The sequence below is a fragment of the Anomaloglossus baeobatrachus genome, chromosome 11 (genome assembly GCF_048569485.1).
Source record: "Anomaloglossus baeobatrachus isolate aAnoBae1 chromosome 11, aAnoBae1.hap1, whole genome shotgun sequence".
Lineage (NCBI taxonomy): Eukaryota > Metazoa > Chordata > Amphibia > Anura > Aromobatidae > Anomaloglossus > Anomaloglossus baeobatrachus.
The window spans coordinates 52,963,302-52,975,276 of record NC_134363.1 but is presented as its reverse complement, the minus strand read 5'-3'; the positions used below and the strand labels follow the sequence as shown (position 1 = coordinate 52,975,276).

At 47.9% G+C, this 11,975-nt stretch overlaps 1 protein-coding gene across 2 annotated transcripts; it reads right to left on the bottom strand.

Moving 5' to 3' along the window:
- Positions 1–485: 485 nt before the first annotated feature.
- LOC142256985 (trans-1,2-dihydrobenzene-1,2-diol dehydrogenase-like) lies at positions 486–9,150 on the bottom strand. Of its 2 annotated transcripts, XM_075329022.1 has the most exons (8): positions 8,987–9,150; positions 8,672–8,779; positions 6,074–6,185; positions 3,741–3,904; positions 3,296–3,548; positions 2,318–2,442; positions 1,704–1,854; positions 486–654 (listed from the first exon to the last, which is right to left on the bottom strand). In XM_075329022.1, exons 1-8 carry the CDS (start codon positions 9,074–9,076, stop codon positions 554–556), a joined length of 1,104 nt encoding a protein of 367 aa, XP_075185137.1. In that variant the 5' UTR covers positions 9,077–9,150; the 3' UTR covers positions 486–553. The 2 variants fall into 2 exon arrangements, with proteins under 2 accessions (XP_075185137.1, XP_075185138.1); XM_075329023.1 differs by lacking the exon at positions 8,672–8,779 and having other exon boundaries at positions 8,987–9,147.
- Between the last annotated feature and the right edge of the window lie 2,825 nt (positions 9,151–11,975).

Genomic DNA, 11,975 nt, shown 5'->3' with positions numbered 1-11,975 from the left:
TTGTAAGGGTTAGCATACAGATTCCAGTGATTTTGTGATAAAGGTCCATATTGACCTGCAATATTTCTTAGCTTCAGGAGATTACTGCTGGAATAGGTCAGCTAATCTGGCTGATTAGCAGCTCAAAGTCTATAGCCATTGTACATAGTCTGGTGTGGGTAAATTAACAGCCTGCCGCATTGCTAAATCTGAAAACGTTCAGAACAGCTGCAGCCAGTAATCTAAGTGATACATAATTGGATTCAGGGTCTTTGCCTACATGATGCTGCTCTAAGATAAGGTAGCAAAAACCTGCTGAATCATTCCCTTCTTCTAAAATTAGAACCCACAAAGTTCCCATAATTGAAGCAAGACCGACAATCCATTCATAAGCAGATTGTGATGGGGTGGAGAGACTTTAGGCTCATACGTAGCGTTAACACCTGACTAGTACCGGAGAGGTTTCCTCACCACCTTTCTCCAAAGAAAACCCGTGTAGGCTGAGGAACATTTAATACTTTTATTAAACAAGAAACACCAGTAACCACATTTGCAACCATTAAGACCAGCTAAGTCAGTCATTCTTGCAGATACCAAGTTGAGTGTGGATCTCCTCAATGATGCCGGCCAACAGCTCACTTTCTGCTAGGCTCATGATGGGGCTTTCTTTCAACCCTGAAATAAAACAAAGGTAATCATGGCTGAATATGCAAAGTCGCAGATTTCAGAACAGAAGTCCCAGAATGCAATGGAAATCAATAGGGAACCTGAGCATGTATTTTTTTCCAGAAAATCTTCCATAAAAATGCTTTATTTCCATTATACTCTGTTCACAAATCGAGCTCATTACAAGCATGGTAGTGCCCGCTCATCACTAGTTACATGTACTGAGCCCCCGAGCATGGTAGTGCCCGCTCATCACTAGTTACATGTACTGAGCACCTGAGCATGGTAGTGCCTGCTCATCACTAGTTACATGTACTGAGCATGGTAGTGCCTGCTCATCACTAGTTACATGTACCGAGCACCCGAGCATGGTAGTGCCCGCTCACCACTAGTTACATGAACTAAGCACCCGAGCATGGTAGTGCCCGCTCACCACTAGTTACATGTACTGAGCACCCAAGCATGGTAGTGCCCACTCATCATTAGTTACATGTACTGAGCACCCGAGCATGGTAGTGCCCGCTCATCACTAGTTACATGTACTGAGCACCCAAGCATGGTAGTGCCCGCTCATCACTAGTTACATGTACTGAGCACTCGAGCATGGTAGTGCCCGCTCATCACTAGTTACGAGTACTGAGCACCCGAGCATGGTAGTGCCCGCTCATCACTAGTTACATGTACTGAGCACCCGAGCATGGTAGTGCCCACTCATCATTAGTTACATGTACTGAGCACCCGAGCATGGTAGTGCCCGCTCATCACTAGTTATGAGTACTGAGCACCCGAGCATGGTAGTGCTCACTCATCACTAGTTACATGTACTGAGCACCTGAGCATGGTAGTGCCCGCTCATCACTAGTTACGAGTACTGAGCACCCGAGCATGGTAGTGCCCGCTCATCACTAGTTACATGTACTGAGCACCCGAGCATGGTAGTGCCCGCTCATCACTAGTTACAAGCACGGTACACAAACACTATGGTAGAGCCATCTGCTGGGCAATCGGCATCTTTGTGTGTGACCACATTCAGTAATGGCGTGTAGCTTTCCTCTTACCTTTCAGCAGACACTGCCGCACGTGTTCGGCTTCATAACTCAGGCCTGTGCTGTTATAGAAGTTCAGGTGTTTCGTAGTTGGAGGAAGAGTAAATTTAGCTTCCTTCCCATTAACAATTAGGGACGTTGGTGACCACATAAAGGAAGGGATCTGGGGAGAAATAAATGACAGATCATGCATCAAAAAAAAAAAAAAAAAAAAAAAAAAAAAAAAAGCTAGCCTGCACATCAATCCTGTCTATGACCAGGTAGACACGTGGCCATCAATTAATGAAATGATAGGGGCTCTCCACTTTAGACACCCGACAATTAGATTGTGGACAGAACAGCAGAAAGTCACCGCGGTCACATGTAATCTGCCAGCAAGTGTTCGGTTCCTGTGCAGGAATCCATCTCCAGAGCAGAGATTTCAGGCGTTCCACTATTTGCCTTGGGAACCGACGACCTCCGAGACCGCAAGGGTGGACGTTGACCTAGACAAACACTATCAAATTTAGAAATCCCTGTGTTCTTGAGAGTAGAGAGGACTTTGAGGCTGTGTTCACACTGGGTAAATGCATATGAATAGATTCATTATGTTGAAAAAGGATCATTTACATTTAGCCATTGCATACCTGGATGAGTCCCTTGGTGCCAGAGATTATGGCCTGATTTGGCATTTCGGACACCATAGTGCAGGTGAGTACGGCCTGGCGTTTCCCAGAGTACTGCAGGATGACCGTCACTGTCTCATCAACACCTAGTGATTTGACAGAAATAACATGGTGGTATCAAGAAGGACCCCAATGTATAGGAACATTCGCAGCAAACTGTTCTGTTTCACACCCTTAGGGGTACTTTGCACGTTGCGGCATCGCTACTGCGATATCGTCGGGGTCAAATCGAAAGTGGCGCACATCCGGCGCCGGTAACGACGTCACAACGTGTAAAGCCTAGATGCGCTGATAAACGATCGCAAAAGCGTAGTAAATCGGCGATCTGTGTAGTGTCGGTCATTTTCATAATGTCTCACCAAGAGGAGATACGATGTTGTTCCTCGTTCCTGCGGCAGCACACATCGCTGTGTATGAAGCCGCAGGAGTGAGGAACATCTCCTTATCTGCCTCCACCGGCAATGCGGAAGGAAAGAGGTGGGCGGGATGTTTACGTCCCGCTCATCTCCACCCCTCCGCTTCTATTGGCTGCCTGCCGTGCGATGTCGCTGTGATGCCGCACGACCCGCCCCCTTAGGAAGGAGGCGGGTCGCCGGCCAGAGCGACGTCGCAGGGCAGGTAAGTGCGTGTGAAGCTGCCGTAGCGATAATGTTCACTACGGCAGCTATCACAAGATATCGCATGTGCGACGGGGGCGGGTACTATCACGCTGGACATTGCTAGACGATGCTAGCGATGTCGCAGCGTGCAGAGTACCCCTTAGGCAATATCCTAGGTGGAAGACAAAAACCAATGTGTCCAGCTCACTTGTTCGGAAAAGGATCAGAGAAGGATTGGACTTTTAGAATTTGAACGGTCCCCAAATTCTTCCAAGAGTTAAGCCAATATAAGCTAGTAAATTCTTTCGATCTGACATATTACCTTGCTAGAGAAGCTTACCGGTGTCATGCAGAAATCCTTTGGCAGTTATAGACTCGGGTTTTTCGCCATTAAATGCCATGGAGGCAAACTGGATACAGTAACAGCCAATATCCAGGATTGCTCCTCCGCCAAGTTCCTTTTCCACTGACCGAGCCACTGCAAGCAAGTTTACACCAAATTCTGCCCGGACAACATTCACCTCTCCAATCACTTTCTGATGAAGCAGAGAACGTATCTCCTCATAGACTGGAAAAAAACGGCTCCAGAAAGCCTGCACAACAAAGAACAATAACCACTGATTGAAGAAGTTACCTGAAGACTATTATGAAAGACTGGTGGTCCTCCAGGTTTTAGTGTACAAGCGGCCCACATGTGACCGTTGCAGCCAACAAGTACCCTCTAGTCGTGTGTTACACTATTCGCATCATGGCCCATAAATAAGATGGAGAATGGACAAACTAACCTCCATTAAGAAGACATTGTGTTTCCTTGCGGCTGAGATAAGCTCCTTAACTTCTGTAAGATTCATGGCCATTGGCTTTTCACACAACACATTTTTTCCATGGTTAAAAAACAGAAGAACCAAATCTCTATGCGCCGGATGAATGGCCCCAACGTAGACGATATCTATGGAAAAGCAGATGAGGACATCAGGGTCTTAGAATGTGCATTAAATATCGAGGTACAAACAGAATTATTCAACCCTCATTGCAGTTAGCAAAAAAAAAAAAAAAAAAAAAAAAAAAAAAAAAAAAAAAGTACAAACTTTCCACTATTTGTAATAAACAACAATGTAAAAAAAACAAAAACTGTCCATCAGAAGTAATATTACTAGTTGCTTCTCCAAATTTGGCCCAAAATGCATCTCTTGAATGACTACTGCAGTCTCAGAATTGTGCACCTCCATTGAAACAAGCTCCTTTAGGACTTCGTTGTTCCCCTCTGGCTGTTATGACCTGCTGCAAGTGTGATTAAGAGCCAGACACCGGCTTCTGGCAGCGTTCCTGAGGAATCTTAGCTCATTTCTCATGTAAAACTGGAGGCCTTTGTCGAAGACATTTATTTTTTTTTGCAGGTGGTGGGGAGAGGGGGGGGGGGGGGGGGGAGATGTCATCCGAGCGTGGTCCGATATGAATGGCCGAGTGACATCCGAGCTAATGATGAGCAAGTATCAAACTACTTGGGTTCGCAATACTTGCAACAAGTACTGTCTAATACTCGCGTATGCATTTCGAATACTGCAGGTGCGTCACCCCTGCAGCAGTCGAACCACTCAGATCCGGGGTCTGCTGTGGCTCGAGGGTCTCCGGACCCGCTTCAAATGCAAAGGGGGGTATTTACAGGGGACAAGCGTTCGTGATGCCACCCGTGGTTCGCAGTAAGGGGAGTAGCGCCGCTGCGAGTACCCGGGGGAAGATGGAGCGGGGCAGCCAGATGACGTTCCCTCCACGGGTAGGGGAGGCCCGGGAACTCTGGATGGATGAGGTGGTGTAGGGGAGCATGGCGCAGGCTGGAAGCAGGGGAGGACAGCGTACTCATTCAGACAGTGTTGTTAGTGATGTGACCGCAAAACAGACTGACACAAAAGGAAAACCAAGTCTCTGGGTGCCGCTGCCACTTCAGGGGAGCCCGTCCGGGAGTCCACTCCCTTTGATATTGCTAGTAGTCTGTACCTTGCCTCCATGCACTGTATTTTAGATGTTCTGAGTGACCCCTCAGCCTGAAGCTGTCAGACTCCCGCTCCCCACTGTTGAATAGGGAAGCTGTGCTCTCGATGGCTGACACTTGGAATTTCAGTGGGCCGTATAAGCTGGAAAGCCCTATCCCCCTCGTGTTGATGCCTTCGATCTCTGAGCTCTTGGGGAAAGTTCATAAAGATACTATCCGCCGCAGATTAATTACCAGGTTGCATGAAGCTACTTCCTAATCTAGGGTCCAGTACCCCGGCGTGCTCGCTACCGGTTACTAGGTACTTCGGTGCCGACCGTTCCCCAAAACTAAGCCTGGCACCTTTCTCCAATACCCTGTGACCAGGTATCCGACTCCTTTGGTCCCAGATCATCGTCTGTGACCTAGCCAACATCTCCCAGGGAGCTCCAACTCCCTCCAGCTCCTCACTCTGAGGGCTACCACTGCACTAACTCTACCCCTCCCACCAGTCTGTCTGACCCCTAGGAGGGTGGCCCTGTTCCAGCTAGACCACCCACTGGTGTGCCTGACAGGGTGTGGTGTGAGGTGTGACTCGGATTTGCATGCTGATGGAGCAATACCAAAAGTTAAGATCCCAGAACCATGAGGGGTTGATTCCTGTACCAGTCAAGAAAGGGGTGCAGTTCCCTGACACCCTGACTAGTTCAGGGGCATCACATGTGTAATGCAAGTCAATGGGGAAAACTTGCAAAGTAACGAGTAACCGAATGCTGCACTATTTGCGCGAGTAGTGCGGCATTTGGGTTACTCGTTACTTTGCGAGTTTTCCCCATTGACTTGCATTACACACACACTATTTGGTATGCATACGCAAGTATTAGAGAGTACTCGTTGCAAGTATTGCGAACCCAAGTATTTCGATACTTGCTCATCATTAATCCGAGCCTCAGAGGCGAATCGTGCAGGATGAGATTATTTCGGATAAATGCACTACCTCATTGAGTAACATTGGTCCATGTTTGTCGGATAGTACTCGGATTGAATATAAGGTTGTCTGCCTGATCCCTTGCTGCCAGTTTCTTTAGCCTGGGAGAATCAGCAGACTCTTTCCAGTAATAAACTGGTGCACTAGATCTCATTGCTTACCGACATTCGGATCCTTGGCAAGTTCTTCATATGTGCCATAAGCTTGCGGAATGTTATGATTTTGGGCAAATTCCTTGGCACGGGTCAGATCTCTGGCCGCCACTGCTACTGCCTGAAAGGATAAACTAAAATCAACTAAATTGAAATAAGATTTTATTTACTCAGGTTATACGTCTTTATGCAAGTAACATCTGCCAATAAGTTTTCGGACAAAAGTTTCAAATGTAGATGGGAAGTTACAGCTACACATGCTGTACATTTTCTTGCAGTGGTCGTTCATATATGGAAGAAGTAATGTAGAAAAAAAAAATTATGATAGTCACATCTACTCACCAACTGCAACATTTTTGCCAGAATTTGAAAAGAAAAAAAAAAAAAAAAACACACACACACACACACACACACACACACACACACACACAATCAATATTGGAGTTCAAAATAAATGGATGGAAAAATGTATGTATGAATTTAGCCTTAGGGCTCATGCGCACATACCTGCTGAATATTCTGCAGCAATTTGACAGCACGTGTGCGCTTCAAATCGCTGCAGAAACACTGTGTAATTGATGCAAGTTTTTTTTGTAGAAAAACCACACGATTTCATGCGCTATGGCTGCTGCCCCCACCATAGACAGAGTGGAAGCTGCATCCAAAGCGCACGGAATAATTGACATGCTCATTTTATGAACGCATGGATTTGGGTCATAATGTTAGCATCCAAATCGCTGCATTCATAAAAGCAACATCCGCACGTATCATGCACAATCTTCATAGATTGTGCTGTGGATGCAGGACACATGCATTTACGCTGCAGTGCTATACGCAGCGTAAATGCGTGTAAGTACGCAACGTGCGCACGAACCCTTAGCCCAGGTCTGAGCAGTATTTTTTTGGTTGCTGTGCAATCTGATGCATAATGAACAGCACATTGCCCCAATAATAACCTATGTGCCAGTGCACACCAGTGGTTTTCACATGCACCAGTTTGCTTCTAGATTAGTGCAAATAGTCAAATAGGCTCAGTAGGTTATAATGGGTACCTGTTCTACCTGTGAAAAACCGGTCATCTGAATGAGGCCTCAGGGCTGATTCAGAGGTTTGTGCACATTGGTGCGATCTTGGTGCACAGACCGGCAGCGGCTCTCCAGACCAAAAAGTGATGGCTTCATATATTACCATCAGGCAGTCACGCTCAGGTCAGGATAACCGCGACCGGTCTGTACATTGTGATCAGACATGGCACCAGTGTGCACGGACCTCGGAACCAGCCCTAATTAGGCTGACACCTAAAACTAATTACAAGGAGTCCTGAAGACGTCTGAGCCATAGGTGTGATGGGTCCTGCATATAATTATCTCCTATTCTTCTGGTACAGAAACAAGAGGACATAGGGGTCTGCTCACACTAGCATTCCCAGCCAGCAGTATTTGGTGTACCAAAGAAGTAAAAGGTCATACACACATATTATAATATATATATATATATATATATATATATTTTTTTTTTTTGTAGTGCAGGGCTGCTTTCACACTGCGTTATGACCCAAGTTCACTGGTCCCGTCCGACCCCCCCGCAAAACAGGTTTCGGACGCATGCACCAATGGGGCCATTGACTATAATGGTGCATACGGAGTCACCGTGCGCTCCGTCTTGCACCATTTTCGGGCCTATACGCTTTCTGCAGGCAGACACCCAGGAGGCAGTCTACTGTGTCTGGGTGTCTATACGATCCGAAAATGGTGCAAGAGAGCGCACGGTGACTCCGTATGCAACATTATAGTCAATGCCCTGTTGGCGCATACATGCGAAACCTGTTTATTTGGGAAGGTTCAGACGAAAGCCCCAACAGGACCACTGAATGGGGAGAGGAACGCAGTGTGAAAGGGTCCGAAGACTGACAGCTGTCAGGGAATGACACTCGGCAATGTGTCTGGTATATACTGGGGCAAAAATCATATTTACGTATTGAGAGCTATAGCACAATTTACTTATATAGCCCTAATAATTCCACAGCGTTTTACAGATGTAATCATAACTATCCCCACTTCATGAACCTAATGTATATAGCAAAACTGATATATGTCAGTGAATGACATTTTGCTCTATATCTACTAGAAATGAGCAGATCGATTCGCAGGACTTCGGTCCGCCATGCAGATCAGTAGTTCCCGGCGGCTGCGAATCTCCCACCTTTCAGTGTTCCCGCTGCGGCATTTGATTTGTTGCACAGAGGAGGTTGCGCCAGTCCTGGATAATCAAAAGTCGCTCCGGGGATGTCAGAAGGTAAGAGATTCGCAGCTTTCTGTCCTGCCACCGGAAACCATTGACCTGGACTGGAGTCCTGCTAATCGATCCGCTCAGGAGATACAGTAATAATAATATTTATTCATTTATATAGCACTGTTAATTCCGCAGCGCTTTACATACAAAGGCAACACTGTCCCCATTGGGGCTCACAATGGGTTCCCTAGGAGTATTGGAGGAAACCGGAGGAAACCCACGCAAACACAGGGAGAACATACAAACTCTTTGCAGATGGTGTCCTTGGTGGGATTTGAACTCAGGACCCCAGCGCTGCAAGACTGCAGTGCTAACCACTGAGCCACTGCGCCGCCCACAAAGAACATAATTGACAAAGTCGCTGCACCAGCTCATGGGGACATGTCCAACTTTGATCCAATCTCGTGAACGCAAGCCTAGGTTCTGCAGGAAAAGGAAATAAAAATGGACAGCACTGTCTGATTTTCGCAAGAAGCTTCAGAAAACTCCAGGTGTGACCTATAGATTTGCGTTAAGGTGGAAACGTGAAGATAATTGCTAGTCACTGCGGCTGGCAGAGGTGGGATCTGTCCAAAGTTCACCTCAGCTTTGGTGATCACGCACCGCGTTACTTCTCAGATTTGCACCCACCTGATGATCCAGAGCCGGTAGGGTCTGCAGAGCCACCACAAAATCATTGCTTATTCTGCCTGCAGAGCAGATGCCCCATCTTGTGGCCATGTTGAGTTAATCCGGAGTTTGTCAGTCAGGGAAAAGACAGTGCTGCTTTAAATAGGTCAGCGAAGGGGAGTGTCAACATTGTGAGCTCAGGAAGTGATCCAGCATGGAGGGTGACGTGTGCGCGGGGACTCTGAGCTTTCTGTGTAGTAGCCCACGGGCACATATTCAGTGTTTATTTGTAGCCAAAACCAGGAGTGGGTGATAAATACAGAAGTGGTGTCCGTGTTTTTATTATACTTTTCCTCTGGTTGTTTCTCTTCCGGTTTTGGCTTACAAATTCTGAGGTAAAAATCTTACCAAATACGCAATGTGTGACCGTGGTCTAAATCTCCAGGAAAGCAGCACCTCCAGCAAGTGGGCGGCTGGAAAGTGGTGGGCTCCTGAAGACAGGAACATGGGACAATCCCTTTAATTATCCAATCCAGACGAATACTATAACGTAGCAAACTATGGAGACAGTACACTTGTGTGAATGCTTTCTGATTGCACTGTACTTCACTAAACATTATTGTTTCAAACATAGAAACTCGGAGTCTTTTTTTGCACAAAAGCTAAAATCAATGTCATGATCCGAGGTGCTCTGTTCTCCAACAGAGCCAATGTTCTGTATTATGCTCCAGGTCATGGGTTGCTTCTCAGCCTTCAGGTCCTGTGCTGGTGCGGGTGTGGCACCCCTGAGGCTTCAGTCACCACAGAGGTACTGCACCTCATCCAGAGGTGTGGTATTCCACCTGGGTAAGGCTGGTTTCACATCTCCGGTATTTTGCCGGAAACCGGATCCGGCACAAATGCAGTACAGTTACATTCATTTACAATGGAAGCGCAACACCATGCGGTTGTGTATGAAGCATGTGTCCGCATGGTGTCGTGCTTCCATTGTAAATGAATGTAACTGTACTGCATTTGTGCCGGCTTCCGGCAAAATACTGGAGATGTGAAACCAGCCTAAGGAGAAGGTCATCTATCGGTTCACACAAAACACAACACCCCAACTCAGCAACACCTCATCAGACATGGCAAGGGCGTGCTGTACCTGAAGCCAGGCCGGGGGGTGGAGTCTTGGGAGTGGGAACACGGTAGTGAAGTGGGAACTTAGTAGTGGAGTGTCAGTCGGAGTAGTGAAGAGTTGGAGTAGGAGAGTCAGAAGGAGCAGTGGAGGAGTGAAGACCTGCAGTCCGGAGCTGAAGCAGCTCAGCCCGAGCACAAGACAGAAGGGGTCCCAGGGACCACGGGAAGTCAGCCATACTCCCGTGGTCCTGTTCCACATACAGCAACCGAGTGGAGGGACTTGGACGCAAATCGGGGACTGGTCCCTAGGCTAGAGGAGAAGAACCTATGTACTCCACTAGTAAAACCAGTGGCCGAGATGACTGCAAGCACCGAGGCTACATCCGCACATGAATTCGCTGGAAGGTGACCCAAAAGGGCCAAGGGATAGAGCTTCAGGCCGCCCACCAAGGTCCGCCGGCACCGTCTCAATTCTGTGTGTGAAGGCGCAAGGCAGGAGGGAGAATCAAGTGCAGGAAGACGACCAGGGAAAGGACACATAAGAAAGGTGCACCGGACTCAACCTCTGAACTACCCGGGATCGGCTGGAGCCCTTCACAGTGAAACCCAGCACTCCAAAGGAGGTCACTGGCTAGTCATGTTACCTTGGAACCTGCTACAGTGAGTAAACAGCTTGAGACTGCATCCCTGTGTAGCTCCATTATTCACCTATGCCCGAGCCCTGCACCCCTGTCATCATAGACTACTACTATCATCCGCCCTGGGGCCCAGCTCTACCTGTGGGGCACCATCTCAGCTGCATCACCATCTGCCCACGAGGCCCCCATCCCGCAGCGGCGGCACCGAACTTGCTGCATACCACAGGTGGCGTCACGAATAAACTGTCATCATCCCCTTTCTATTTATTTAAATGACATCGCCGGGGTCACGGAACCAGGCTTCGCCTCCGCGGTGTCCCAGACACAGAACAGCGGCCCGGTAACGAGTCGCCCCAGGCCTCAGTGGGCGCGTCATGGGGAGGGGCCTGTGTTCAGAGGCCTCGTTCCGGGTGAGTGCTCGGCTTCATTAGAGAGCAACTTCACCCGGATCGCTGTCAGTCGTAGTTCCTGCTCTGCAGTGAGTTCTCTGGCTCCCATGAGTTTTGTTGTTCTGATCTTTTCTCTTTACCCCGGGCCTTTGTTAACCTTTTCTGCCCGTGCCCCTGACTCTGACATTATCCCTCTGGCTTCTGACCTCTGGCTTATACCATGACCTCAGCACCATTCCCTCCCTTTGTACCTTATCTGACTTCCTGGCTTCTGACAACTGGCGTATTTGACTTCCCTATCTCTAGTAGCTTTTAGTGACACTTAGTGGCGTATCATCACAATCAACAACATTTTATTGAAAAAACCATTTTGTTATGAGTGTATCTCGCTTGGGGGAGACCCCGGGTAAATCTGATGTCACAAGGTCACAGCGACTCACTGCTGGCAGGTCCACTGCTGTTATTTAATAACATCTCCTTCCTTGTGGTGCTGTAAGGATTAAGCACCCTTTCCTGCCTGGCTGTGGGCTTTAGCTGTCAATCTCAGGTGTTGCTCTTTGAAATCACTCCCCTTCCCTATTTAAGTCATGGGATCTGATCATAGGATGCCTGTGATGGAAACTGAATTCTCATTTCTATGTGGTCCACTTTGAAAGGAGCCTGCTTTGGAAGAAGTCTGTCATGTTGTCTGCTGCTGTGGTGTTTGTGTGGCGCCCCTGAGTACTGCACCCATGCTGGGACAGTACTTCCAGGTAACCCTAAGGGCCAGAACGAGGTGTGTACTCACAGACACATAGCAACCAGTTCTCCCACACGAGTAGATGGGACCCTTGGGCCGTCTCCGGAGGGGGCTAGCCTTCAAAT

What these genes read in the sequence shown, in the direction of transcription:
- LOC142256985 (XM_075329022.1), bottom strand. Translation starts at nt 9,076, where the DNA reads ATGGCCACAAGATGGGGCATCTGCTCTGCAGGCAGAATAAGCAATGAT. An exon ending in ACAATGTCTTCTTAATGGAG is followed by an intron (nt 3,549 to 3,740) that starts GTTAGTTTGTCC and finishes TTTGTTGTGCAG; the next exon opens with GCTTTCTGGAGCCGTTTTTT. An exon ending in AGGATTTCTGCATGACACCG is followed by an intron (nt 2,443 to 3,295) that starts GTAAGCTTCTCT and finishes TCAAATCACTAG; the next exon opens with GTGTTGATGAGACAGTGACG.